This window comes from Mustela putorius, unplaced genomic scaffold (assembly GCF_011764305.1).
Source record: "Mustela putorius furo isolate JIRA1106 unplaced genomic scaffold, ASM1176430v1.1 tig00004035_pilon_pilon_pilon, whole genome shotgun sequence".
Lineage (NCBI taxonomy): Eukaryota > Metazoa > Chordata > Mammalia > Carnivora > Mustelidae > Mustela > Mustela putorius.
The window spans coordinates 5,799,429-5,826,111 of NW_025422171.1; the positions used below are offsets into that span (position 1 = coordinate 5,799,429).

General features: G+C 37.8%; 1 protein-coding gene across 1 annotated transcript; it reads left to right on the top strand.

Annotated features, from left to right (window-relative positions):
* Positions 1 to 26,588, top strand: LOC123389807 (nucleoporin p58/p45-like). Its single transcript, XM_045072406.1, has 12 exons — positions 1 to 46; positions 4,642 to 4,804; positions 8,713 to 8,855; positions 10,330 to 10,365; positions 12,793 to 12,942; positions 16,344 to 16,454; positions 20,810 to 20,834; positions 21,953 to 22,018; positions 22,339 to 22,501; positions 23,278 to 23,350; positions 24,954 to 25,201; positions 26,426 to 26,588. Exons 1-11 carry the CDS (start codon positions 1 to 3, stop codon positions 24,986 to 24,988), a joined length of 1,011 nt encoding a protein of 336 aa, XP_044928341.1. The 3' UTR covers positions 24,989 to 25,201; positions 26,426 to 26,588.
* The last annotated feature ends 95 nt before the right edge of the window (positions 26,589 to 26,683 follow it).

Sequence of the window (26,683 nt, forward strand, 5' to 3'; positions counted from 1 at the left end):
ATGCCTCAGTCTCATACTTGGAGGGAGAAATATTATATTTCCAAAGGTTAGTATAACTCTCATTGTCTCCGGATTTGAGAGTTCGGAGGCTGGCTTGCTCCTCATTCTGTCATAAAGAAGATAACTCATCATTTTTCACTGTATCCTGAAGGTGTGACTTTCTCTCTGAATCCTTTAGATGAGCAAATATTGATGATTTGCCCAAGTGGTATCCATGTCTGATCTTTCTGTCTGTTCACACTGGTTATTAACATTGGTGGATACAGTGGTCAGTCGTGCTGTATTCTGCATAATCCCTTCATTGAACACTGGATTCTTATGGGGTGAAACGGGCAGTAGCTTTTTCTTCACAGTTACCCTTTAAGGCTGTTTTGTTGGTTCTCCTTTTACCTCTCAATAACTGTGTATGATTACTCTGGGTTTTAGAAAAAACTTTTAGAAGTCAAGAGTTTAGTTTAACATAAATATAAATTTGCCCCTCTAACCTATTCAAAGATTCTTTTTCCCTTTACTTCCCTGGTTTGATAACAGTGGGGTTGGATGTAGGGACAGGGTTGGGGGGAAACTGTTCTGCTACGTTTGTTTCACTTTCTCCGCATTTGTTTACTGGCCTTTTCTCCTTGAGAGCTGGGTCTCAGATTCTTGTGTGGCAGATGCCTGAATGCCCCTCTGTTTCCCTTGGGCACTCAACCAGTTAGTTAATCCTTCCCCCATCCCCTGGGACCTCCAGATCTTCTCAGTTCCAAAATAAGTGCAACTCTTCCCTGTTCATTTCTTATGAACTGTCTAGCTGTCACTTTCTGATATACTTGAGGCCTGGCTATTCCTTTTTGTGGGAGGCCACAATAAGGCTTGAGATGAGGACCAAACCAGGCCCCGACTTGTGCCTCCTTTAAAGGCTGAAGAGCCTAACAAAAGCCTTAGGTCGATAAAATCAAGTAGCATTGAGAAAGGGTCTGTGCTATGTGTTATGTGCTCGCCTACCTGACTTCCCACATGCTTGCTAAAATTGAGAACAATTCAGTTGGGGTCATAAGTTTGTGGCTGGTTCTTGCTGCCCTAGTACAGCCCATAAATTACTTTCAGGTTTGCTGTATCAATACAGAACAATTGTACCAGTGTCAGCCATTTGGTGTCACAAAGTCTGCTTATAGTTTATTGTGAAACTTATTATGGGAACTTGTGGTTGTTTAACTAGACACAGATGTATTGCTTCTCCTATTATCACTCTATATATGGCCTTAATGCTTTGAATAAACTTAGCACTGTTGGACATCCTCCTCAGCGCTCCTCCTGCCCCCATCTCTCTGCTTCTCGAGTTCTTTTCTTCATCCTCTTACCCTCACGTTCCTGGTCGATTTGTCACACCAGCCGTGACAACTTTTCCTCTAGATTCACTTGAAACTTCTCTGTATTCCAAGTCTGTCTCCCATGTCTCAATAACAAGACCTACCAGTAACTCTGTCTTCCCACATCTCCCTGCACATGTATACACAGTTGTGCTTAAGCTACTTTTAGAGGATTTCTATTCCTTGTAACCAAAAGAGGTCTAATCAAGCAGTGGGAAAACTGGTCAAAGAGAATTGAGGAAAATTTTGTGCATGCTATGGAATAGTCTTGTGAATGTATTTCTGCTCCATGACAGTGCATACTGAGTCCATCAGGTACCATGAATTGTTTTGTTAAAATGTGAGAACAATAAATGCAGATACTCCCTCTTTGGCTCGTATGATTTTGAGACTAGAACTCAACTGTGCTCTCTGCTAGCAGAATAAAATTAGATAATAGGATATTTTGTTTTTGCCTTTATCACTGTATAGTGATGCTATAGATAATCTGGACCTTGGTTCATCATGGCTATTTCCTGTTTCTTTAGTAACACATACAAAATCTATCTTTTAGTGTGGGTTCCTACTTAAACTGGTATATTAAGTTTAGCTATGAATAACAGAGATCCAACTATGATAACTTTTTTTTTTAATTTTTTATTTTTTTATAAACATGTATTTTTATCCCCAGGGCCAACTCTGATAACTTAACACAGAAGTTGATTTTTTTTCTTTCATTTAAAAGAAGTCTGAAGGGGGAGCTGGGTGACTTAGTTGGCTGAGCATCTGCCTTAAGTTCAGATTGTGATCCCAGGATCCTGGGATGGAGCTCCATGTCAGGCTTCCTGACCAGTGGCAGAGTCTGTTTCTCCTCTCTCTCTGTCCCTCCCCCTGATTGAGCACTCTCTCTCATTCTAAAATAAATTTTTTTTTACAAAATCTTTTTTTTTTAAGATTTCATTTATTTATTTGACAGACGGAGATCACAAGTAGGCAGAGAGGCAGGCAGAAAGAGAGAGGAGGAAGCCAGCTCCCTGCTGAGCAGAGAGCCCGATGAGGGGCTCGATCCCAAGACCCTGGGTTCATGACCTGAACCGAAGGCAGAGGCTTAACCCACTGTGCCACCCAGGTGCCCGGCGTTGTGATTTTGAACTCCACGTTGGATGTAGAGATTACTAAAAAAAATTTAAAAACAAATAAATAAAATTAGCTTCATGTAAGACTCTCTGTATTGCTTTTCCTTTCTTTTCTTTTTTATTCATTTCTTGGGAGATGAGTGAAAATTTTATCAGGAAACAGATCATTATTAGATCTATTCTTGGAAACTTCTGTTTTAGATTTAGGCTCCAATTTTTTAGTATGAAAAATTTCAAACCTGTAGGGAATTTCAGAGAGCAGTACAATGAACACCCATCTATCTTTCTTGTAGAGTCAGCAGTTATTAACATTTGGTCGCATTTTGACTGTTGATATATCTTTCTATAAATTTTGTTGTTGTTGGATCTTTTGAAACTTTAATAGGATTTTTATAAAAAGTTAGGACACTATGTAAAACTTTAAGGTCAATAGATCACCAGGAATAAATGCAAGACAGAGGTCAACTGATCATATATAGGCTTTAAATCATAATTTCTTTCTTGGTTATTTCAGAGGATCAGACCATATATATTGCGGATCCACTTAAATAGACTTAAGGTTCCAGCTTCTTTTCTATGTTAGAACTTCTCAAATGATGCTTCTCAGAGTTATCCTGATCTGAGCATACCACGGAAACAAGCTTCTTTAGCCATTTTAATGCAAGTTGAAATTAATTTTTTTTTACAATGCTATTGCCTTTTGGATTATTCAGTTTGCTTCTGACATTAGCAACATCACCATACAGCCAGTAACTCTGCAAAAGATGGTTTTCTTAGCATGATTCACATAATTTAAAAAACAAAGGGAAGGAATGTGGTTTGTTACATAATTTAGAATCTGAATCATTTGCTTCCTCCTTGGAAAGTGGTAATTCCCATAGAATGGATATACGGATTCAGGTCCCCCAATGTCAAAGAGGAATATGGGAAACATCCTTTGGAATAGAATGTGTTATTCTAAATAAGGACAGTTAAGCCAAATGACTGTGCTGCATGGTTTTGCCTGGATGCATAGACTTTAGGCTTAAATAGGCATGAAATTTAAATTTACATGAACATTTTACATCAAGCTTTCCATTTAATAACCACATTGCTGGCTTATAGAAACTGCTTTCTTTGGAGTTCTAGTTCTGTAGAATAAAGGAGGTAAAGTGTTTGCTTTTTGCTAATATGACAAGCAGAAGAATTTATATGAGAAAAGGTCTTTGAGGTCCAGTCTTACACTCGGTGTATCTGGAGTCATGTTATAGATTGTAATAGTCCGCTTTCCATCCCTGCAGCTCTCCTCTCTATGGCAGCTCAGGGGTTACTGCTGCACAAGTTAAACTACTCTGCTAGATGGAAGACAAAAATGTCATACTAAAACTTTTATGAAGTTAAAGGAATACTTTATCAATTTGAATGGCTCCCCCCAAACTCAAACTTTTATCTAACTCAAACTTCTCACTTTCTTTTATAAACTTATATTTTATTTATTTAGCTTTTTAAAAGTAGACTTCACACCCAACATGGGCTTGAATTCACAACCCTGAGATTCAAGAGTTGCATGCTTTACCAACCAATCCATCCAGGTGCCGTTGATAAACTTATTTTTAAAACTGTTTGATTTACAGAATGATTGAGAAGTTAATTCCGATATGGCCCACATCAGTTTCCCTTATTATGAATATATATTAGTCCCTACAACATTTTTACATGCAATTTTCTTCCAGCTAACCTTACATGTTTTATTAATCAACATATAAGCTGTATGTGCCAAGCATTTTTTTTACAATATTTTATTTATTTATTTAATTGACAGAGAGATCGTGAGAGAGAGCGCCGGCAGGGGGAGCGGCAGGCAGAAGGAGAGTGAGAAGTAGGCTCCCCGCTGAGCAAGGAGGCTGGTGCTGGGCTCCATCCCAGAACCCCGCTGTCCAACCCTTTCCCCCCCCCCCGCCCCCGCATCCCGCCCCCTCCTAGGTTGCCCTGCGCCGGCGTGATCCACTGCTCCCATCCCAGGTTGCCTTGCGCGGCGGGCTCGCTCCCGGTTACGTGCGCGCGGCGGGAGCCGGAACGTGCTCTCGGGTGGTTGCCCCGCCCACCTCGGCCTTGTTTGTTCAGCCTCTAGGTCTTGAATTTCCCGCCAGGTCGCGGCTGGGCAAGAGCGATGCTGCCTGGCCGGCCTTGGCTTTGAGGAGAGAGGAACGTCCAGAACCGCTGCAGCTTCCTTTCGGCGCTGAACCCCGCCCGCCATGTCCACGGGGTTCTCCTTCGGGACCGGCACGCTGGGCTCCACCACCGTAGCCCCCGGCGGGACCGGCGCAGGCGGCGGTTTCTCCTTCGGGACGGGGCATCTAGGTAACTGCGCTTCTGCGCCTTCCCGGCCTGGTCCTCTCCGTGAGATCCCGTGGGTGGGCCCGTCCCTCTCCCTTCGCGCTGGGTTCCTTTCTAGTGGGTCTGCGAAAGAGAAAGACAAACTTGACTTGCGCAGCGCCAGCCTCATAGTCCTGCCGTTCGGGTGCCTGGTCGGGAGGGTGGTCATAGGGTTGTGAGTCCCCAGAATCCACAATGGTTCACCCAGTGTCCCTGTCCAGTGGGGTCTGGCTGGGTGAAAGGGCCTGGGATTTCACGCTGAGCCCTAGCAGTGCGGCAGTCTGAGGCACAGAAGGAATGAACGACATTGTGGGTCATTCTGGGGTTTCAGAAAAAGACAATAGAAAAATTTTAAGGGGGACAATTAGAGTTTTATCGCTGATAATTCAGAATTCATTGCAGGATATACGGCTTTCGACATTCCACTGCTTTAATGATTTCGTGGTATTCTAAACGAGCTCACCTCTTGGTACCTCATGGAACCCTGTCCTTTTTTACTGCAGGTTTTTGTTTTAAATACGTGTTGCAGCATTTCTTGGTGGTCATTTTGAACAGTGTGCGTAGTAGTATTCGTGAGTGTTATGGTGGAATGACTCACACTGTCTTCTAGTTACACTGAAAACTGTAGGTAGCATATTTATCGTTTTTGTGCAACCTGCTAAATCACCGCTTCAGGCGATGACGAAATACAGCCAGCAGAGGTTTAGAAAGAGACAATAATAGTCAAAGGTCATTTTCATGGTGAGAGATTTAATTTTTAGAACTCCGACTTTTTAAGGTAAAAGGGGAGGAGTTCATTACATAAAGAAGTGTGCATACAAAATGTTACAAGGTATCTATCTCCTGAAGCTTGAGGGTTGTCATTGTAGAGTAAAAAGCCAAAAGTATCTTCCTTATATTAAAAAGGGGAGGTACAGGGGCGCCTGGGTGGCTCAGTGGCTTAAGCCTCTGCCTTCTGCTCAGGTCATGATCCCAGGATCCTGGGGTTGAGCTCCGCATGGGGCTCTCTGCTTAGCAAGGGGCATACCCCCGGCTTCTCTGCCTGCTTGAGAGCTCTCTCTCTCTCTCTGTCAAATAATAAATAAAATCTTAAAAAAAATTAAAAAAAAACATAATTTACCAAGAAAAATGGGGTAGGTACAGACTACACAGTCAAGGAAAAGTCTGGGAATTTCCCTTAATACCTCCTTTTCTCTCTGCACCCTTAATCAGCAAGGACTGCTAATTTTAATTACCTAGTTTCCATTTGCTTCACTCCAGTGCCACCGCCCTGTTGCAAGCTCTTGTCATTCATGGAACAGATATTTACTGAACACAGTTCCATATAATGGACTCTGTTTTAGATGGTGAAATAAATAAGGGTACTGGCTCTTTCTTCCAGGTTTTCAACCAGTAACCCTTCTCCGATTTGGCGAAAACTATTCCTATCATCTCCTACTTAGATTAGTTCAATGCTATCGCAATTGCTGTGTCAAAAATATCCTTTTTTTTTTTTTAAGATTTTAATTATTTATTTATTTATTTATTTGACAGACAGAGATCACAAGTAGGCAGAGAGGCAAGCAGAGAGAGAGGAGGAAGCAGGCTCCCTCCTGAGCAGAGAGCCCGATGAAGGACTCTATCTCAGGACCCTGGGATCATGACCTGAGCCGAAGGCAGAGGCTTTAACCCACTGAGCCACCCAGGCATCCCGATTTGGTCTCTTTAGGTAAATCATTTTAGGGAAGTTACTCTCCAAGCCTCAGTTCCCACATCTGGAACAGAGATGCTGATGAATAAAGTACTTAACATCATATCTGGCACTTGGGAAGTGCTCCCTAAATGTTACTTTCTAAGTCCACATTAGGGCATGCTGGAGAAGTTAAAACAATATTCCTGACCTGATGGAGTCAACAGTAACACATTCTGATGAGCCATTGGCAGATAATAGTGGGTTGAGGCAAAACTTGGTCCTGTTTGGGGTAGCTTTTAAATAAATTTCTCTCCTGTAGAGAAATTTCTCTTTTGCTTTCTTGAGTAAGAAGCTACCACTTTGATGTATTTCTTCGGTAATGTTTTCACATTTAATTATGAAACAGTGCCTTGTGTCTTCAGTTATCTTAAGTTGTCAAGAAATTTTAAATATTTAGTCTAAAAATACATAATTTCAGAAAAAATAAAAATAAAAAAAATTTCATTGTGCGTTTTTCTATATTAATGGAATAGCAGTAAAACCAAATGGGATCACTGAATTATTTGGGAGGGAGGACAGCATAACTACCATTTCCTTAATTTGAGGTCTTCAAAATTTGCCAATAACATATATTAAAGTACCTTTTTAGCTCAGTTGATTAAGTGTTCACAGTTTTGTGCTTTGTTGGTAATACCTTAAACCCTGTTTTGCCAACCTTCTGTACTTCACATACCCATGTTCCTAGAGATTATTTTAAAATCAATGATAAACTAAGACACCCGGCCCGCTCCATTTTTTTTGAAAGATTTTATTTATTTATTTGACAGAGAGAGATCACAAGTAGGCAGAGAGGCAGGCAGAGAGAGAGAGAGGAGGAAGCAGAATCCCCGCCCAGCAGAGTGCCCGATGCAGGACTCGATCCCAGGACCCTTTTTTTGACCCCCTACTCAGTGTTGATGACTGGTTTCAAGTTCTGTTCCTCTCACAGTGATTGGCTGGTGTAATACATTGTATAAAATGTGTTTAGTTGAATTTATTAAGTTCCTAATGATGACAGTAATAACATTTATTAAGTGAAGTTAATTCTCCATGCATAATCTCTCAATCTTTTGCAAAAAATCTGTTAAGTGGGCACAGTTATTAACATTTTGCATATGAGGAAACAGAGGATCAAGAAGGCTAAGTTATGTCACACATGTCCCAGGACATTGGAGAGTTGGCACTGGAACCCAGCCATAACACCGCTACCTCCTTAAATTGCAGTGTCCCAGACATAAGCTTTTTAAAACTGACCTTGACTTCTCTTGGGATTATGTCTGTTTGGAAGGGCAGGCAAGACAGAATAAAGATACCTATATAGGATGAATGGGAGCTCCCATTATGTTATGTGTTATAGTCTCTTTTAACTCTCTTGTACAATTTTTGGAGTGTTAGGTTGTTGAGACATTTTGTTCATTTTAATAATTTGGTCTCCCACTATAGTTAGCAAATATGAGCCCTTGAGTTTTGATAAGAACATTTGAAAGTTGTGAACTTTGTTCACATCAGTTGCTATCACCAGCTGTTCTTTTTGAGCTTTCAGAAACTCTGAAGAGAATTTCTGGTTATGAACACATAATCTGGATAGAGGGTAATTACTTTGTATTTTCCTCTTGTCAGATTATGTTTCTTTTCCTCTTCTCACCCCTACCCCAGTTCTTGATGCTGTTTTGGTGACAAGAAAAGTAACTGTATCCCCCTGTCCCTGCCTAAATCCACGAATATGGTGATAAATCATCAGAGAGGTGGCAAAGATCACTTAAAAGAACTTTTCTGAGTATGTTTTATTTTTCTTTATTTAGTAGTTGGGAAAGAACAAGTGTATTTAGAAATATGAACTATACGTGAGTCATTCATGAGGAAAATGATCCACATTCATAGGACTTCTCTGTGGCCATTTTAAAATACGCTGTCAATAAAACTTAGAAAAGGAGAATATGTGATACTGTTTATGATTTCCTTGGGATCTGAAATCTTTTGCATGTGACTTATATTTAAAGAGAACAGGAGACTATTTGAATTGGGTTGGTTAAAAATAAATTGTTAGTTCTTTTTGTATTCTATGGCAATATATTGAATATGTGAAAAGAAAGAAAATGTTTAACCTTGAAGAGTTAATTCTTATTTTTCTTTAGGAAATACTGGTTCCAGTAGACTTTATTTTGTGTTCTTTATAAATAAGCAACCCTTCAGTGGGTCTCAATTTTGGAACTCTTGGAAGCACTGCAACTCCTGCCACGACATCTGCTCCTTCAGGTGGTTTTGGAACCGGGCTCCTTGGATCGAAACCTACCACTGGGTTCACTCTGGGAGGAACAAATACAGGTAAGGAGGATTGTCACATTTCAGGGAGTAGCTATGGGATATTCTTTTTAAGGTTCTGGTTTATATCTCTGCCCTTTATAGGGATTGTCATTGGTGTTAGACCTAAAAAATGGTAAATATTAAGATGGAAAGATATATAGGGATGTGGACTTAAGGGCCAGTGGTAGGCCTCACATCGGTTATGATCTATTCTAGTGTAAATGAAAACACCCATTTAGGGGTTCTTGGATGGCTCAGTTGGTTAAGGGTCTAAGGGTCTAACTCTTGATTTCCACTCGGGTGGAAAATGAGACCTTCTTTGGGCTTTAAGCTCCTTGGGGAGTCTGCTTGAGATTCTGTCTCTGTTTCCCTATCCTCCTGATGCATACTGCACCCCCCTCCCCCAAGCTCTTTCTCAAAAATAAATAAATCTTCAAAAAAGAAGAGAAACAAATTTGAAGAAATGTGATTTTTTTAAAGAAAGATTTTATTTATTCATCAGAGAGAGCGAGAATAAGCAGGGGGAGCAGGAGGCAGAGGGAGAGGCAGGCTCGTCACTGAGCAAGGAGCCCATTGCAGAACTTGATCCCAGGACCCTGGGATCATGATCTGAGCTGAAGGCAGCTGCTTAACCAACTGAGCCACGCAGGCATCCCAAGATTTCTTTTCAAAATAACTTCTTTTTTGGTATACTTGACACAAAGAAGATCTACCTCTTTAAATATAAAGAATTAATTTAATTTTTACATGAGAGTATATAATGCAGTGTTTCACCTTAGTGAATATAAATCAAGTTTACCAATTTGGACGTTTTTTAATTTGCATATATGGGGCAGTCAGCATCCTTTCTTGCTATAACATTATAATTTACCTTCCTAAGAGACGTTTTAAGTTTTTATATTATTAAAAGAGTTGTTTCGATGGGAAAAGGGAAAAGGTCAAAGTTTCTGGTAGACATTTCGATAATAAAAATCTGTTTTTTAATACTTAAAAATATTTGGTTATTAAAAATATGTGTCAGTAATGCTGCCATTTCAAAAGCTTATTTCTTTATTTACTCTTTATTCTGTACCCACAGGGCCTCTTGGTCTCTGTTACCACTTTATGCATTGACATTCCAGCTTTGATTGCCACTTTTCACAGCCACACATAGAAAATGTAAGAACTGCAGGAATGCGGGAGCTTCCAGTGAGCTCCTTGAAACAACTTTGTGTGCCAGTGTTTGCTTAGAGTAGCTTTTTTTCTCCTTGCCTAATGTTGTTATAAGCAGTCATTGTTTGCATTTATAAATCTTGTTCCCTATATAATTATATATAGCCGTTAATATGAAAACCAGTGCTCTAGGAAGAACGTTTCTATTAGCGGTCATGGTAGAAGATACTGGTTGTTGTAGTATCATATCCTGAGGATGACTCTAAGTCTTGCCCTTGTAATAACCCCCCCAAAATGTCATCTGCCATTGATGATTAAATTTTATTTCTCTTTTTGTCCCCAGGAATAGCAGCAACTATAACTACAGGATTAACTCTGGGTAAGAATTTTTGAGAAAAGATCCCAGATCTGTGGTTTTCTTCTCTTCTCTTTCTTATTATCTCACAGAGCTGGAGTATAGAAGGAAGCATGTAAGGAACCTAATAGATCACAGACACTGACTCATTATACAGCCTTTCAGTACTGGAGTTTTTAAAAAAGTCAATGACTTTTTAATTCAGGAAAAACCTTTAAATAAAGAAATGGTTTTTTCTCTGGAGGTTTAGTTTACATTGTATTTTTATAGTCATTTGAACCCTTTTAGTGGAAAAAAAAAAAAAAGGCAACAAATTCTAGACCAGAAGTCTTAGAATTAAGTCCTGGTTGTAATTCCAAATCATTGTGAGGTCTTAGGTAGTCATGTAGTATCTGGCAGCTTTTGGTTATCTGTAAAACAAGGGTAGGACTGAAAGGTTTTTGTATTTCTTTTCAGCTCAAAAATGCCATGGTTCTCTGTAGCGATACGCCAAAGGGAATGTGAGTAAGTAGGATGACAGTTGTTAATGTCAAAGGAGGGAGAAGGGGTGTTGGGTTATGGACATTGGGGAGAGTATGTGCTTTGGTGAATGCTGTGAAGTGTGTAAACCTGGCGATTCACAGACCTGTACCCCTGGGGATAAAAATATATGTTAATAAAAAAAATTAATAATGTCAAAGGAAATGAATGAATGAAAGGACAGTGAGGAAACTCAGTCAAAGTTAAATTTATTAATTTAATTAACATTTGAAGTAAACCAAAGATTGGTGGACTTTGTTCATTTGGATGCTACTCACCTGTGACCAGCAGAAAGTGTAACCCATCTGTTCACTACCAGAGTTTTGGACAGGATTGGCTTTGGGGCAAGCAGTTCGATTCTCTTATTTTCTGAGATTTTAGAACCCATTTAGATTTTAGAGCACTGTACCCTGGCAGGAATTTCTGGTTGTTGTAAGGGCAATCCAGAAGTTTAATTTCTGGCAGCTGCTTCTCTCAGTGCCTTTAAGGAAAGCCAAAATGCAGGTCATTATGTATTTCCTCATTTAATAGTTTTGAGCAGCTACTACTTCCTAACTCTGTGGCCTTGGGTATACATAATGCTTTGAACATTTAGTATTAGCTGTTGGTGTGGTGATGATACTGGTGGTGCAGGTGATACTAATGTTGTCAAGAGCATGAGCATGAGTAAGGCATTCAGTGGGTGATGAGGTGAAGGTGACTGGCAGGTATAGTAACATGTTCTTGTATGACCTGATAAGTGCTCTAACATGTATGATAGGCACCAAGAGAAGTAGAGGAAGATAAGAGTAGAAGTTTATTTTGGGGGCAGGAAACATCATTCCTGATGGAGACGTGCAACTGCCCAGTCATAAGGGGACTCAGGGAAGTAGGAAAAGTGTTTGGTTAGAATTTAGGTTTCAGAAGTGGGAATGGTAGGGAGAGAGGGGGTGTGAAGAACAGATTGGAGGTAGATAGGAATGGTGGTTGTGTGCCACGCCTTTTGACTCTAGGGTAGAGATAGTATAGAGCTAATAAGAGCCTTCGGTCAGAGAGAATCACCAGGGTATTATTTATTGTTGGTGTTCTCGCTTCTTCCTTTTTAAAGTAACTGAAATAATTCCAAGAAAAGATTAAAGTTTAGAGGGACAGAAACAAATTAAGAGGTTATAATTGTTCTTGAGAGGCAGATGACCTGAGCTAAGGGTTTTGAGGATGCTTGTAATCTAGAGCTATTTCTGCAGTAGAAATAGCTACTAGCAGGTCATGGCTAGTAGAATGCAGGAGAGAGAAGGGATGTCAGGGGTGATTATGTTTTCTGGCTTGAGCAACTGAGTGGACCACGGCAGGGGGTTTAGGAAACATTTTGTGTAGGGAGGCATAGAGGCGGATAGTTAAGGGACATCCCGGTAGAGCTAACCAGTGGAGACTCGGGTAGGTGTAGATTTAGACCCATGTTGCCCTAACTGAGATTCTGTAGTTGGGAAGTATGGGAGCAGGCCTGGAGCCGTAGGCAGTATCATTTAAGAACTGAACAGAGGAAGGAGATGGACAAAAGCAGACTGGAAGGAGTAGCCAGAGTTGACAGAAGTACAGGAAGAGGAAACAGTAGAGAATGGTGGTTTAAATAGCGTTGGAGGGGAGGAATATTTTTCTGTTGAGTATAGAGCAAAGGAAGGGTAAGTGCTGTTGTAGGTACATCCAGGGGTAGAACTGATACTGGATTTCAATATGACCACATTGATGGGACTTTTTCTTGCTTTTCCTAAGATCATAGCATCCTCTTTTAATTATTCATCATGATTTGGCTCCAACTTCTATATTTTCCTTTTTCATACCTACACACCTATCCTTCTAGCTACAAAAGTAGGGTCACGAACTTTTAGGGATCCTGATTGATGTAAGACATATACATTCATGGTAAAATAGGATTTGTTTGTTTTTTTGACTCAGGAACGCCAGCTACTACATCTGCGTCTACAACAGGTTTCAGTTTAGGATTCAGTAAACCTGCCGCATCTGCCACACCATTTGCTCTCCCTATTACTTCTACCTCAGCTCGTGGTCTTACTCTTTCATCTGCTCTGACGTCAACTCCAGCAGGTGAGGCAGAATGGAAAAAGTCACGTTTTGTCGTTGAATTTTGGTTTTTTTGGCTAGTGAGTATAGGGATCCACGTTATTCAAGATAACTTCAGTTTTGGAAAGTTTTTATTTTAATCACTCAGCAATTAGGATCCTACAAAGATCATCATTGGCTTTAAAGCAGCAGGAGCCATCCTGGAAATTGATCTCTGTTTACAGAGCAAAGCAGGGACAGGGTGAGAGGTAAAATGTAAAACTATTAATATTCAGTTTGTTTTCAAGGAGCATATTGGTGACAAGAAAGGATAAAGAATTTGCATCAGCCTAGCCTGCCTTAGGATTCATTCCATTTTGAAGGCGAATTTGGCATCCTGGATTGAAAACTCTTTATTATTCTCTGGAATCCATTACCTTATACCATTCTAGTGTTACCTAGAACTCTTATTTGTGTCACTAGCGTTTGCCTTACGGTCTTATTTCTCTTTATTCTTAAGTATATGTAATTTTATCTTTAGCAAGTAGTTTTTTAGGAAAAACTAGAGTGAATTTTGTCTTGGACGTAGGGCTGTCTGTTTTCGTGGTGGTGGGGAATGTTTTGTATTTTCTCCAGTGTTCTTAGAAATGATGTTTCTTTTTGAAGCCTTACCGTTTTACTTTCTATAGCATCTACAAGATTTACCCTAAATAATTTGGGTGGATCAACAGCTACAACTACTACCCCATCAACAAGCCTTTCCTTAGGGGGAGCCTTAGCTGGTTTGGGAGGTTCATTCTTCCAGAGTTCAAATACAGCCACAGCAGGTCATTAATGGTATTCATTTTCCGAAATAGTAAATATTTATATTTAAATTGACTTTATCTGTATTTTGACCTTTGGAACAGACCACTTTGTCTCTTTAACCTGAATGTTTTTATTTAGTATGAAAACTGAATTATAAAATAATGGTTTTCATGCATATTTGGACATCTTAGCCATATTATAGAAAAAAAGTTTTCTGCTTCTCAGTATTGACTGACTATATAAAGAAACAAAGAAGGGCCTGTTTAAGGAGCCTATAAACTATTCTAGAGAAATTTATCAAGAAATGGTAGTTGTAGAGTCTTGGATCATTTGGTATCTAAGTTCGTTGCAAATCAACTTGACCTTTCAAGCCCTGGTTTTAAGAATGGCTTTCCATTTCAGGCATCAGGAAAGGGTATTAGCGTACTTCAAAGAAAAGGTTTTAGAACACAAGTATTAAATTTATTCTAGTCAAGCAAAATACTAAAGTATCAATTAAATTGGCATAGAATACTTCATATTTTCTTTCTTGGATTGATTTTTCATTTCTTTCTTATTTTGAAATTAGCTTCATGTTAAGGATTCTGTCGATGTTTTGAGTATTAAAATATACTATAAATATATTTATATATAAATATAAGTGAATAAATAATATAGGAAACATGATACTATATATAATGTAATATAATTCCATGTAGGAGTAAGAAGAGCTTTCCTCTGATTTGAAAACATTGTATAATTATCTCACATAGCAATATAATATCAATAATTTCTCATTAACAATTTATGTGTTAGGAAAAACATATTTTTTGGCATTGAAACATGTGAAAATCATAGCATTCCCAGTAATACATAGGTTCATGTATAATGGCTATTTAATATCAGAAGTTTTACTCAACACCTCCTAGGTGTCTAATACTTGGTCGTGTGGGAGAGATGAAGGAGTATGACCTAGTGTTTTCTATTAAACAGCTCTTTCATGTCCTCCGTTCAGGTACTAAATTTAGTGAAGAAACTCTGGGTCAGTGGAAGGGGAAAAAAGGAGTTGGTGAAGATAATCTGTAAAAATTTGTAGCATTCAGGTTTGCATTATCTTTCAGATACTTGTCTTTGTCACTGTAGTCTCACCTTGTAGGTATTCAAAATATCTCCTAATAACTGAATCACTGGATGACTGTAACATACATTTCTTTGTAGGATAAGTGTTTAAACATCTCTCCTAAAGAGTCCTATGAGAGCAAAACACAAAAATAACAGAAAGGGGAGGTGGAGGATTGTTTTTGTGTCTTTCTAAGGAGTTTTTAGGCCTCCTACAATTTTTCTTAGGCTCTAGACACACGTCAGTGCTTGATTTATGGTTGTGCTAACTAAACATACCCCTGTATTTTTTTTTTTAATGGACATTCATTTAGCTATATTTTTTTTCACACATTGTCAGTATTTAAATCCACTCTTCGTATATCCCCTGCTTTTATTCAGTGCCTCTACTGTTTCCTCTGTTTAAAGTAAATAGCATCTGTCCAAAAAGAACCACCAGTTATGTGAGCTTGGTAATGCATGGACTTAGATGATTTACCAATGCGTGGTCTTTAAAATTTTGCTACTTGATTTACAAGCATACCTTCATGACTTAAGATTAACTGTAGTTTAGCCCCTTCAATTCCTTTTGTCAGTGAGGTAGGATTTAAATAAATGAAGTCTATTTCTTTCATTAAATATTTCTTGAAAAAGCTTGGGAGTATGAAATTTGATGTTTGAACTGTAAGGCTTCTAACTCTCAGTTCTTTAGATTTCATGAATAATGAAACTATTTGCTTTATAATATTTATAAGATTGGCTGAAATCTTATAAATCATTACCGGATTATTTTATTATGTAATTTATTTATCTGTTACCAGCTTTCCTGAGGTATAATTGAGAAGTAAAAGTGTAAGATATTTAAAGTGTAGAGCATAGTGATTTCATATATACGTGCACATTGTAAATGCCCATCAAGTTAATTAACACATCCAATACTTGATAATTTAAAAAGTATCCAATTACAAAGCATGACTAGAGGACAAGAAGTATTCACCTGGAAATGTACAAACTAAAACTGCTTTCAGGAGGATTTAAAAAAAACAAGTAGTATGTTCACATTTATTGAATTAACAGATAAACTCTGGCCTTTTTAGTAAAGACAAATTAATAGACCCATAAACACAGAGAACTGATGGTTGCCCGAAAGGGTAGGGAGGACAGGCAAAATGGCTGACGGGGAGTTGGTACAACCTTCCAGTTATGGAATCAGTCACAGGGATGGATATAACCCGTGGTATTGTAATAAGGTTGTGTGGTGACAGATAGGGTAGTGACACTTGTGGTGAACACAGCATGTATAGAGTTTTCAAGTCACTGTTGTACACTAATGTGACATTGTGTGTCTACACTTTAAAAAATTACCTAAAACGTAAAGAAGTTAAAATTATATTATCCAGACTACATACACCATTAAATCCCAGCTTTAGACTTATTCCATGTTATTTGCTTAAACCAATTATGAAGAAAAATGGGATCCAGCTTGAAAGCATTTGAGAATTTTGTCCATTGAGGGAAAATCATTGTGAAGACTTTGTAAATTATATTTGGTTTATTTGTAGGACTTGGACAGAATACTTTAGGCTTGACTTTCGGAACCACAGTAGCTACTTCAACTGCAGGCAATGAAGGTCTTGGTGGTATAGATTTTCGTACCTCATCAGATAAAAAGAGTAAGTAATGTTCTATTCTAACAGGAACTTAAATTTCTATGTCAGTAAGATTTTTAGTTACATGTTCAGTAGTAAAGTTTTTACTTTTACATTTACTTTATATCTCACAAATTTTTTGTGTATTATGTGTTTAAGATTTTATTTCCCTAGAAAACTGAGTTTTGTTTATGCATACGGTTATGTAGCTATCAGTGTGTGTATTCATATATGTTCTTAAGTTGGGATCATGAACACATGTATGGTATATAAGTTGATACTTGAACAACATGCTTTGAACTGGTTAGGTCCACTTATATGTGAATTTTTTCCAGTAAAAGTGGAGTCCTGTAAATGTGTTTTCCTTACGATTTTCTTAATATTTTCTTTTCTCTATCTTACTTTATTGTAAGAATGCAGTATGTCGTACATATCACATACAAAGTGTGTGTGAATAGACTTTATATTGTCAGTAAACATTCTGGTCAGCAGGAAGCTATTAGTAAAGATTTTGGGGAGTCAAATTATGTGTAGATTTTCAACTGCCTGGGTGTTTAGGACCCTTAATCCCTGCATTGTTCAAAGGTCAACTGGATTGCTTTGTAACCTATTCTTTCTCATATGTTATATCACCAATATTTGTCAGTTCAGTAATTTTTAGGAGTGTTTTATTGCTGCTTAAGTCAGCTTTATGAATCGATGCATCATTAATCAGCCGTCCTTCCATTATTAGTGTTTGTATTCAGTTCGTATATTCTAGGAAGTATCAACATATTGAGCATCTTTATGGGGAGAGGCAATGTGGTATTGTAGCTTAAGGGGATAGACTTGAGCTGAAATCTGGCTTCAGATCCCCTCCACTGTTCATAAGCTCTATCACCTTGTTCAAGTTATTTATCCCTCTGTGTTTAGTTCCTTTATCTGTAAAGTGGGGGAAAAGAACAGTAACTACTTGACATTGTTGGCCCAAGGATTACAGTTTATAAGACTTCAGTAGAGCCAGGCACATAATGAATGCTCTCTATGTGTTTGTTTTTCTTATAAATTTTCATTCATATTTTTGATTATTTTTTAAAGACAAATACCTAGAAACTTAATCACTGGCTTAAAGAGAGGGAGATTTTTGGAGACTCTTCGTAAATATTGTAAAATTACTTTCTAGAAGGAGTTTCCCAATTGATTACCCACCAGCCAGTATGAAAATGCCGTTCTCACTGTGCTCTTGCAATGCTGGATATTCTTGTTAAAAAATTACCAATCCAGATTCATTTTGAAATATGTTTTAGTTTTGTTGATTCCCTGTGCATGATTTTTTTGTTTTGTCTTGCATTGTGTCTTCTGCCTCTGATGAAAGCATGTTTCTTGTATTGCATTGAATCCTCTGAAAAACTTAGAATGATTAACAGTTGAAGGTGTCCATATATCTGTGCAAGAATTTTTTATTTGGATGTAGACAATTCTAGGGTAAAGTACTGTTTTAAAAGCTAGCTATCCTAAAATCCTTTTAAACTTAGAAAATTTAGGATAACTTTGAATGAAAATTGATTTTTATTTTATTTTACTTTTTTTTTTTAATTTTATTTGATAGAGAATCAGAGACAGCTAGAGAGGGAATACAAGTGGGGAGTGGGAGAGGGAGAAGCAGGCTTCCTGCTGAGCCAGGAGACTGATGCAGGGCTTGATCCCAGGACCTTGGATCATGACCTGAGCTGAAGGCTGATGCTTAACAACTGAGCCACTCAGGCGCCCCGAAAATTGATTTTTAAACATAGGGGTTTGTCTCTTGGTTTTACTTAGTTTTCTTTGTAGCCGCATCAAAATTAGAAGAAATTATCTTAGATGTTTTAGCAGCTTTTTTTATTAATCAGCTGAAGCAGTCTGGTACCCTTGTACTACTTTGATTTTAATTATGAAACTGGTTCTCTATTTATTGCAATTGCTTTTAGGCTCCACATGAAAGACTTGATAGAGGCAAAGGAGTAAGAGAAATATAAGGAGTTAATCTCCCTTCGCCCCCCCCACCCCCGCGCCACTCCACCTTCTCCCATTGTCTTCTTCTTGTGTTGTGCCTCAGAGTTGAACCAAAGCGGTATATAGAATAAGTGCACATGACCTGATATAGCACATCCAGTTCCTTTTAACCTGCTATACATGTCCAGGGGTTCTTTATTAATCTAAAGGATTTCTCTGTTTCCCTAGCAGCTGCATCAGTTAGCCTGGACCTGCTGTATTGGGTTTGATAGATGAAGAGGGGTTGGAAGCAGTGGTCTATAAGTGGGGGCAGCATGGAGTAAGATCTAGAGAGAAGGATGATCTTTACTCTTTTGAAGAACTGCTGGAAAACCAGCGAGCCGCAGCATGGCAAGATCAGATTCCAGATGTCATAAAGGGAAGGGCCGTGTATGTCATCTTAAACAGTTTTGTAATTACACGGAGGACAGTTGAGACCCACTAGGGGTTTGATGTGAATAATAGGACATGAGATACGTGTTTGAAGAAGAGCATTCTGGCAGCCATGTGGAAGATAATGTGCAGGAGGGCAGGAACAGAGGTGGAGTGCTGACAGTGAGCTTTGACAGCAGTCCACAGGTATTACAGATGCCAAGCTAGATGGACTAGTCAGGGACCACGGTAGGCCAAAAACAGGCCTAAGTTTTCTATACGCAGGTTTGTGTGTATACAGACTTCTGTAAATATAATAAAAATGGAATATCAAAGAGAGAGCAAAATAGGATGCTAATGAATAAAAAAGTTGAAGTCTGGGAAAAAAATTAAATCCCTCCTTTATCTTACTGTGTCTCATCCAGTCAAAGGCTTGCATCTCTAGAACATGGATATCAATTTCAGAAATGTTAAACTATGAAAGAGAAATATCAACATACAAAGTAAGGAAAAATAAATTGTAGTTAGATTAAAAAGGTAAACAAAAGAAACCCTATGGACAAAGGCAAAAAGGTAAAGGACAGGTTGGAAGTAAAATACTAGCTGTTTAGATGCTTTTTTTTTCTTCACATTTTAACATCTGAAATTGAGATGTATCTTGAAATGAAGGTCTCATTTTAGAAATAGACACATAAAGTATATGTATGAGATAATTAATATGCTTAATGTTGAAATAGCTCTGAGAAGTCAGTGAGAAACATACCTCAGATATACCTCAAATAGCCTGAATAGACCATTCACTCAAGGAGAAATAGACTTGTCTAATTAATATTTGAAATGTTTTACTTAGTACTGTCAGAAATATGAATTTAGATGATAATGAAGTGGCATTTCTCACCTATGTACTGGCAGTGATTGTTTCAGAAAAATGTCCATTGTTGTTGAGTGTGTGACGGAAAAATTACTTATTCGTAGTAGGTGGGAAGATAAATTGGAACAGTTGTTTTAAAGATCAGTTTGATAATACGTAGGTTTTCCTTGATGTAATCTTTGACCTATAAATTCCTCTTTTTTTGGAATACAAATAAAGTCATGCACAAGTATTTGGAGATAAAGGCATTGACTGTAGAATCATTGTTTATATAGTAAATGCGTATATGTTAAGAAGAGGGTTGGGCATAAAGGTTCTGATACAGCTATGTCATCAGTATTCTGTGGTCATTTAAAACCATGTTAAGTGACATGAAAAAGACTTAATTTCAACATCCTGAGAAAATATGTGCACATAACTTATGTCATCCCGATCACGTTTAAAAATGTGTGTGTAAGTGCCAAAACAGGTTGAAAGAGGAACCATTAAGGTTCTCTAATGGGATGAAGTTTTGTGTGTTCCTGTATTTCCTTCATTAAGCAGGTCTTATTTTTCAGTGTGAAGTTAATTCTGGAAAAGCAGAAAGTGAGTCACTGCAGTTTGCTGACGGAGCATTTTTACTTTTCTACTTTTAGACATACACTAATAATGATAACCACTAAATAAGTGTTCATAAGAAAACTGTTGATCTATCTGCACACATTAAAAACATCATCTTAAAAAATTGCTGCTTTTATAAAATATTTAGAGACATCCGGGTAGTCTGACATATTTTAGTATTCTAAACTGATAGAATCTAAGAAAGCATCCAGTAGAACTTGCAGGAGGTCAACTGTGCTAAGCAAGAATATTTTTCATAGAAGATAGTTGAAAGAGGAAGAATCTCTCCCTTGAAAGAAAGAGATACAAATCAGCTACATAATTATCTGTTTATGTTTATACAAACATGTCCCCATAGTATGTTGTTTGGAGTTTGTGACAAGTGACCTCATATGATGTCTACGAGGCTGTCCGAAAAATGCTTAGAAGTTTCTATTTATACCTAAGTTTGTGTTAAATTAAAACTTGAATTTGGAATACATTGTTAAATGACCTGTTTTTACATAAAGCTTCTTGAATTTTCTAGGTGATAAAACAGGAACAAGACCAGAGTAGGTTTACAATTTAACTTTTAAAGTATTTTATTTGAAGAATTTTATTTGTTAATTTATAGGCAGGTGGTCTCATCGGAAGTAAAAAAAAACTATATAGACATTTAGAAGAAAAATTCTTTGAATCAGTTTTTGTCTAAAGTAAAATAATAAACCTATGCTCTGGAAAGATTTTGGCAGGTCAGGTCTTTAATTTTTAATCATTAGGAAAGTTTATAACCAATAATTTCTGGAATACTTTATGCTCAGTTTTAGGTATATATACCTTTTCTATATAAACTACTATACCAGTCCCATTTATTTTCTGATGATGAAGAGGGAGAAAAGCCTCTATCTATAATATACATCAGATCAGTTTGAAGATCACTATTTTTACTAGCACTTACATTTTCTCACCTAATTTGTATTACATTAGATAAAACATTTGTAAATAAATGATCAAGTTTATGCCTCCAAAATATCTTCTGTATACTTTAGCCCTATTTCATAAATGAGAAAGCTGTAGGAGACTGAGGTCTGCTTCAGGTTCTATCAAGGAAGTAGTAGCAGATCTGTGACTGAATTTTAACTCATAATTCCATTACACCATGCCACATTTCACCTCTTCCTATTCTCACTAAATATTTATGATTCCCTTAGTCTATCCCTAGGTTTTATTTTGTTGAAGAATAAATTGAAATTCTAAAAATCAAGTAAAATATAATGAGAATCTCATTATGAGAAGTTTGTAGACTTTCTTTAATGAATGCTTTAATATTTTTGAACGAAATAAAAGGTCAGTCATAGAGTTTTTGAGCCAGGGGAACATAGTTCAATATTTAATTTCTTGTATTTTCTAATTTTTTTTCTTGAACATTTGGTCAGATGCATTTATGTGTACTTCTGATAGGTGCCAGTCCTTTTAGAAGAGAAATCTCCCCGTCAGATGAATTGTTAAAGCTATTTTAAAGGTCAGGAAACAACATTTTTTTTTATAAAGAGATTTGAAATCAACCATAAGAGCTATAAATGGGGAATATTTGTTTTACCTCCTCCCCTTTAACACTTCCGTAGTGGAACTCAGCTGTCAGCTTTTTAGAACCTCAATGGATTTAATCTATCTGTGGCATTTTTCTCAGCGATAGTAAAGCACTGAAGGATGAAAATCTCCCTCCTGTCATCTGCCAGGATGTTGAAAACCTCCAGTAAGTGTGTCAAATGTAATTAGATATATCATGTTGAAGAATGTTAGAATCTATTTTAAGGGGAACATCTCTTCTTCCTCTTAAACATTTTAACATGGGTGTTGGTAAAAATTTTAATATTTTTATAAACAAAGCAGAATAATGGGAATTAAAATTCTTTTATTGTCAATCTGAAAAAAGCATGTGAACTGTGGATGAATTTTTAATATTTCCTTTTTAAAAAACACTAGGACTCTGACCAGCCTATAGGAAATATACTTTTTTCCTATAGGAAACCAAAGGTGTATTTTTTTGGAACTCAGTTTTATGTATCTTTTTAGGAAATTTGTGAAGGAACAGAAACAGGTACAAGAAGAAATTAGTAGAATGTCTTCAAAAGCCATGCTTAAAGTACAAGAAGATATTAAAACTCTGTCACTGGCTGCCAGTGGATTACAGAGGAACACCCTCAGTATTGACGAGTTGAAAACAGAAAATGCTCAGGTAAACTAACTTAAAGTAATTTTATTGTAGGGTTTTGTTTCATTTTATTTAAGTCTATAGGTTATAAGACTTGATACAGATGTACTGTAAGAAAACTGTATAGCATGTGTGCTTTTTAAAAAAAGATTTTATTTATTTGAGAGAGAGAGAAAGAAAGCATGAGAGGAGGGAGGGTCAAAGGGAGAAGCTGACCCCTTGCTGAGCAGGGAGTGAGTTGCAGGACTCAGTCTTGGGTTTCAGGATCATGACCTGAGCCAAAGGCAGTCGCTTGACCAACTGACACCCAGGAGCCCTAGCTTGAGTACTTTTAAGTTGCTATGATACTAGTAGTCACTAGTTTGTATTGAGTTCTGATTATTTATGAGGCAGTATTTTAAGCAATTTAGTTTTCATGACAGCTCTATGAGTTAGGCCGTCTTATCTTTGTTATATAAAGAAGAATATGGGCAGAGAGGTTGTTAATAAATGGAAGAGGTTGTCAATAAGTGGAAGAGCTGATACTCTTAACTAGTTTCTTTCCTAAGAGTACTTGCTGGCTAAATTGCTATATCATGCAAGCAAGGTAGAAAAATATGTTTTTAAAAATCTGTCATCCATTAAACAAAAGTTATATTAAGCTTTTTAACTATTAAAAATTCTGATGACTTGCCAGTCTTATGTCTTAGTTAAAAATGTTAATGAGGTTTATGTTTTTTTCCATTCATATGTACTTGTTTTTTCTTTCTATGGTATAATCTATGTCATTTTTTCTTGACACTCTTGCCTCCCTTGTGTAGTTTGAAGTCTTTCATTGTCTCCTCCTGGCTAAATGTTCCGTCTCTGTGTGCCCAGCTCCCCATCTGTTTAAAGGTGGGTGTTGCGTAGTCTTCTGTAACCTTCCTGAGTGCTAGATGAATGCCTTCTTCCATAGTTCTCTGTGACATCACACAAAATACCTGTCTTTAGTCCCTCTTAGCAATTTGCTATTCCATTGAGATGTGAGTATACCTGGTTCTTTACCTAACAACTTCAGGGATCCAGTTTTAAATTTATTCATGGGGACACCTGGTTGGCTCAGTTGGTTAAGAGGCTGCCTTCCACTCGGGTCATGATCCCAGAGTCCTGGGATTGAGTCCCACATCTGGCTCCTTGCTCAGCAGGAGGCCTGCTTCTTTTTCTGCCTCTGCCTGTGCTCACTCTCTCTGACAAAAAAAAAAAAAAAAAAAAAGAACAGAAAAAAAAATTTATTCCTGGATAAGTTAAGAGGGGCTTTACAGTTACTTAGTTTTTAGGATTTTGTAGTTGTTAGCTAGGCTCTTTCGCAGCTGTGCACATTCTGCTTATGTTTCCTTCCCAAACCCTGTTCCTAGTCTGTTTCTCCATCGAAGACTGGCTGTTACGCATATGGATACCAGTGTGTGATATGCATTTGGGGAATTGAATCTTTCCCTATAGTTTTAATCTCAAGTATTGTTTTATGATCCACTTTTTGTCACCATTTTTTTATTGAATGAAATAGTTTTAAAATGCATTTCTCATGCAATCTACTTACTTGACAAAAATCGTTTTTCTCAGTGATACAATATTCCAAGTTACTTGTCAGGTCCTTGCAGGAACATTTCCTGGAGTGCGGCACAACAGTGCAGAAGGGAAATCCTTTGTCCTCTTAATAAGGTGATGAGGAAACCAGGAATGAGAAAAATATAAAGAAAGAAATTCCATAGCAATCTTTTGCAAGAACTTGAAACCCACAACTTATCTTTAGTTTGTGAGGGGAAATTCATTACTTTTACAGCTAAGGGATAGCTTCCAGTTTTCAATAAATTTATCCTATACTTGATTTTTCATGAAATTTGAGATTTTAAAAAACACTATCATTGAATGAAGTCTGCAGTCCTAGACGTAAGACCGCCACCCACCATTGGCAGCCTCTTGAGCCTTTGCTCTGCTTTTCTGCAAGTGGCAGAGCCTCACATGTATTGCTTCTCACTAATAAATGAATGTGTACCCTTGGCCCTGAGATTGGAAAGGAACAGTGTCACTCAGGGTCCAAGTCTGGATGCAGGAGCACGTTGTGGAAGAAGACTGCTGTTTCCACTCCTGTTAAGGAGTTAAGCTATCCCTGTGAAAAGGGGGTTATGCAATCAGGATCTCAGAATAGTATTTGCAGGGTACCGTCAACTGTGCTGGTGTATTTCTGGGACTAGTATGTATCTGAATACAGGTTTTTATTGAAGTATTTTTTGAGACATGCACGAAGCCACTATTTATGCCAACGCCTGTTTTAAGTTTGCTACACAGTGTGGTAGGAACTTAGTTTGAGCAGAGGTTAAAATCAGAATTACATACCACTTGTGGATTACCTCTAGGTGAGTTTGGCAATGAAGCAGTGGCTATTCTGTTGTTGGGGCACAAGCTGTCAATCATTTTTCCTTTCAAATCATCTGGGAACCCCCTAATGCTCTCTCTCTAGATGTCCTGGAGCTTTTCATCAGAGACTTGCCCTAGAAAGGAGGAAAACTGATAAAGCTCAGACAGAGATTGAGAATGAAAATGGAACCACTGTAATAGATCTTCCAGGTACTTTATCCCTCGAAACGGACTGTTCAGGGACAGGCATATCACCTGCTGAGTGCAGCTTGATATCAGCGTCTCTGCCCCCATGGCCTGAGGAGCCTGGCCTGGACAACCCCGCCTTGGAGGAGAACACGGCCACTGACAGTATGTGCTCTTCACCTTGCTTTTGCTTTTCATCTGTTTTCAAATCAGATATTTCCTTTCTTCTCAGTACTCCCTATTACTTTCCCTCCATGGGGTGTTGTTGTTGTTGTTGTTGTTTTTCCTCTTCAACAAACAATTTTACTGAGATATGCTTCACGTATCACATATTCACCCTTTAAGTGTACAAGTCTAACAGTTTGCCGTTTAGAAACAGAAAGCGAGTCTTACCTTGAGGCTTATTCTTCCCCCTCCCCCTCTTCTGTTGTAGTCCACAAATTCACTGGTCATCAGCAGGCTTCTTTTGTTTGTTTGTTTTGAAGCCTATTGCTTCTCGACTAAGAAATCCACAGCATCAAGAAGAACGAAAATAATACCTCAGCCTTTGTGCTTATTCTGTGTCAGCACTGTGCCAGTCACTTTACATATATTAACTTATTAAATGCTTGTACCAATACTGGCTTTTTTTTAATGATGAGGAAACTTAGTCAGGGAGTCATTGGTCAAAGTCTGAGAGCCACGAAATGGCTAGATATGTATCTGACTCCCAAGGCCATATGTCTGACTATTGCTGTCCTCTGGTAGCAGCCACTGATCTGTCTACATGACCCACCAGGAAACACGCAGAAAACCTCTAGTCATAGATCTTGGGCATATCTTAGTAGTTGGCCCTTTGTCTTACTTTTAAATAGGTTTATCTCTTATGAAAATTCCAATTTTTCTAAAAATCCCAGTCTTCCCAGCCATGGCTATAACAATTCTTCTATCTCCTACTGCTCAGATCAAGACCCTCCTCTTCTTGCTTAATGTAGTTATTTTGTCAACCAATACGGTGATTGTATGTCACAGAGTTTGTCTTTTTTATTTCATATGTACTGCCTTGCACTGTTTACAGCTGTTTCATGGGTCAGAGTTTCTCTGATCAATTAGGACAAGATGATATTGTCTTTATGTTTCTTTATCAGATCACTATGTGGTCCCTAGTGATCTGATGCATAGTAGTTATTTGTTGATTATTCACCTTTCGAAGAGGAAGTGTTTTGCTAATCTTATCTATTGGTGTTTTGGTCATTCTGTTTTTCTTATCCCGTGGTATTGCTTTGTTATGAATCATCTATTAACATAAGGTCATCACTAATGATAGATGATAACTTACTTATGTGAAGATAATCAAAATATAAAACGTTTTTCTTTCTATTTTTCTCCCTCTCATTTTTAACTTGGCAGCTACGCAACAGCCGGTTAGTTTTCCAGAAGGCAAAATTACTACAATTGAAATTCACCGGTCTGATCCTTATATTCAGCTAGGAATTAGGATTGTGGGCGGAGGCTTAGCGCCACTGAACAACAGATACATTGTTATCCAGGAAGTCTGTCGGGATGGGGTGATCGCCAGCGATGGAAGACTTCTTGCTGGAGACCCAATTCTTCAGGTATCAATTTTTTAAATTATTTTGTTAACTTGCCTCTTTTTTTGCTCTTATT

Excerpts from the sequence above, each read along its gene's own strand:
- LOC123389807 (XM_045072406.1), top strand. The coding sequence starts at position 1 with ATGCCTCAGTCTCATACTTGGAGGGAGAAATATTATATTTCCAAAG. Across the intron at positions 12,943-16,343 it reads TCTGACGTCAACTCCAGCAG|GACTTGGACAGAATACTTTA; the intron begins GTGAGGCAGAAT and ends GTTTATTTGTAG. Across the intron at positions 22,019-22,338 it reads CAGGATGTTGAAAACCTCCA|GAAATTTGTGAAGGAACAGA; the intron begins GTAAGTGTGTCA and ends GTATCTTTTTAG.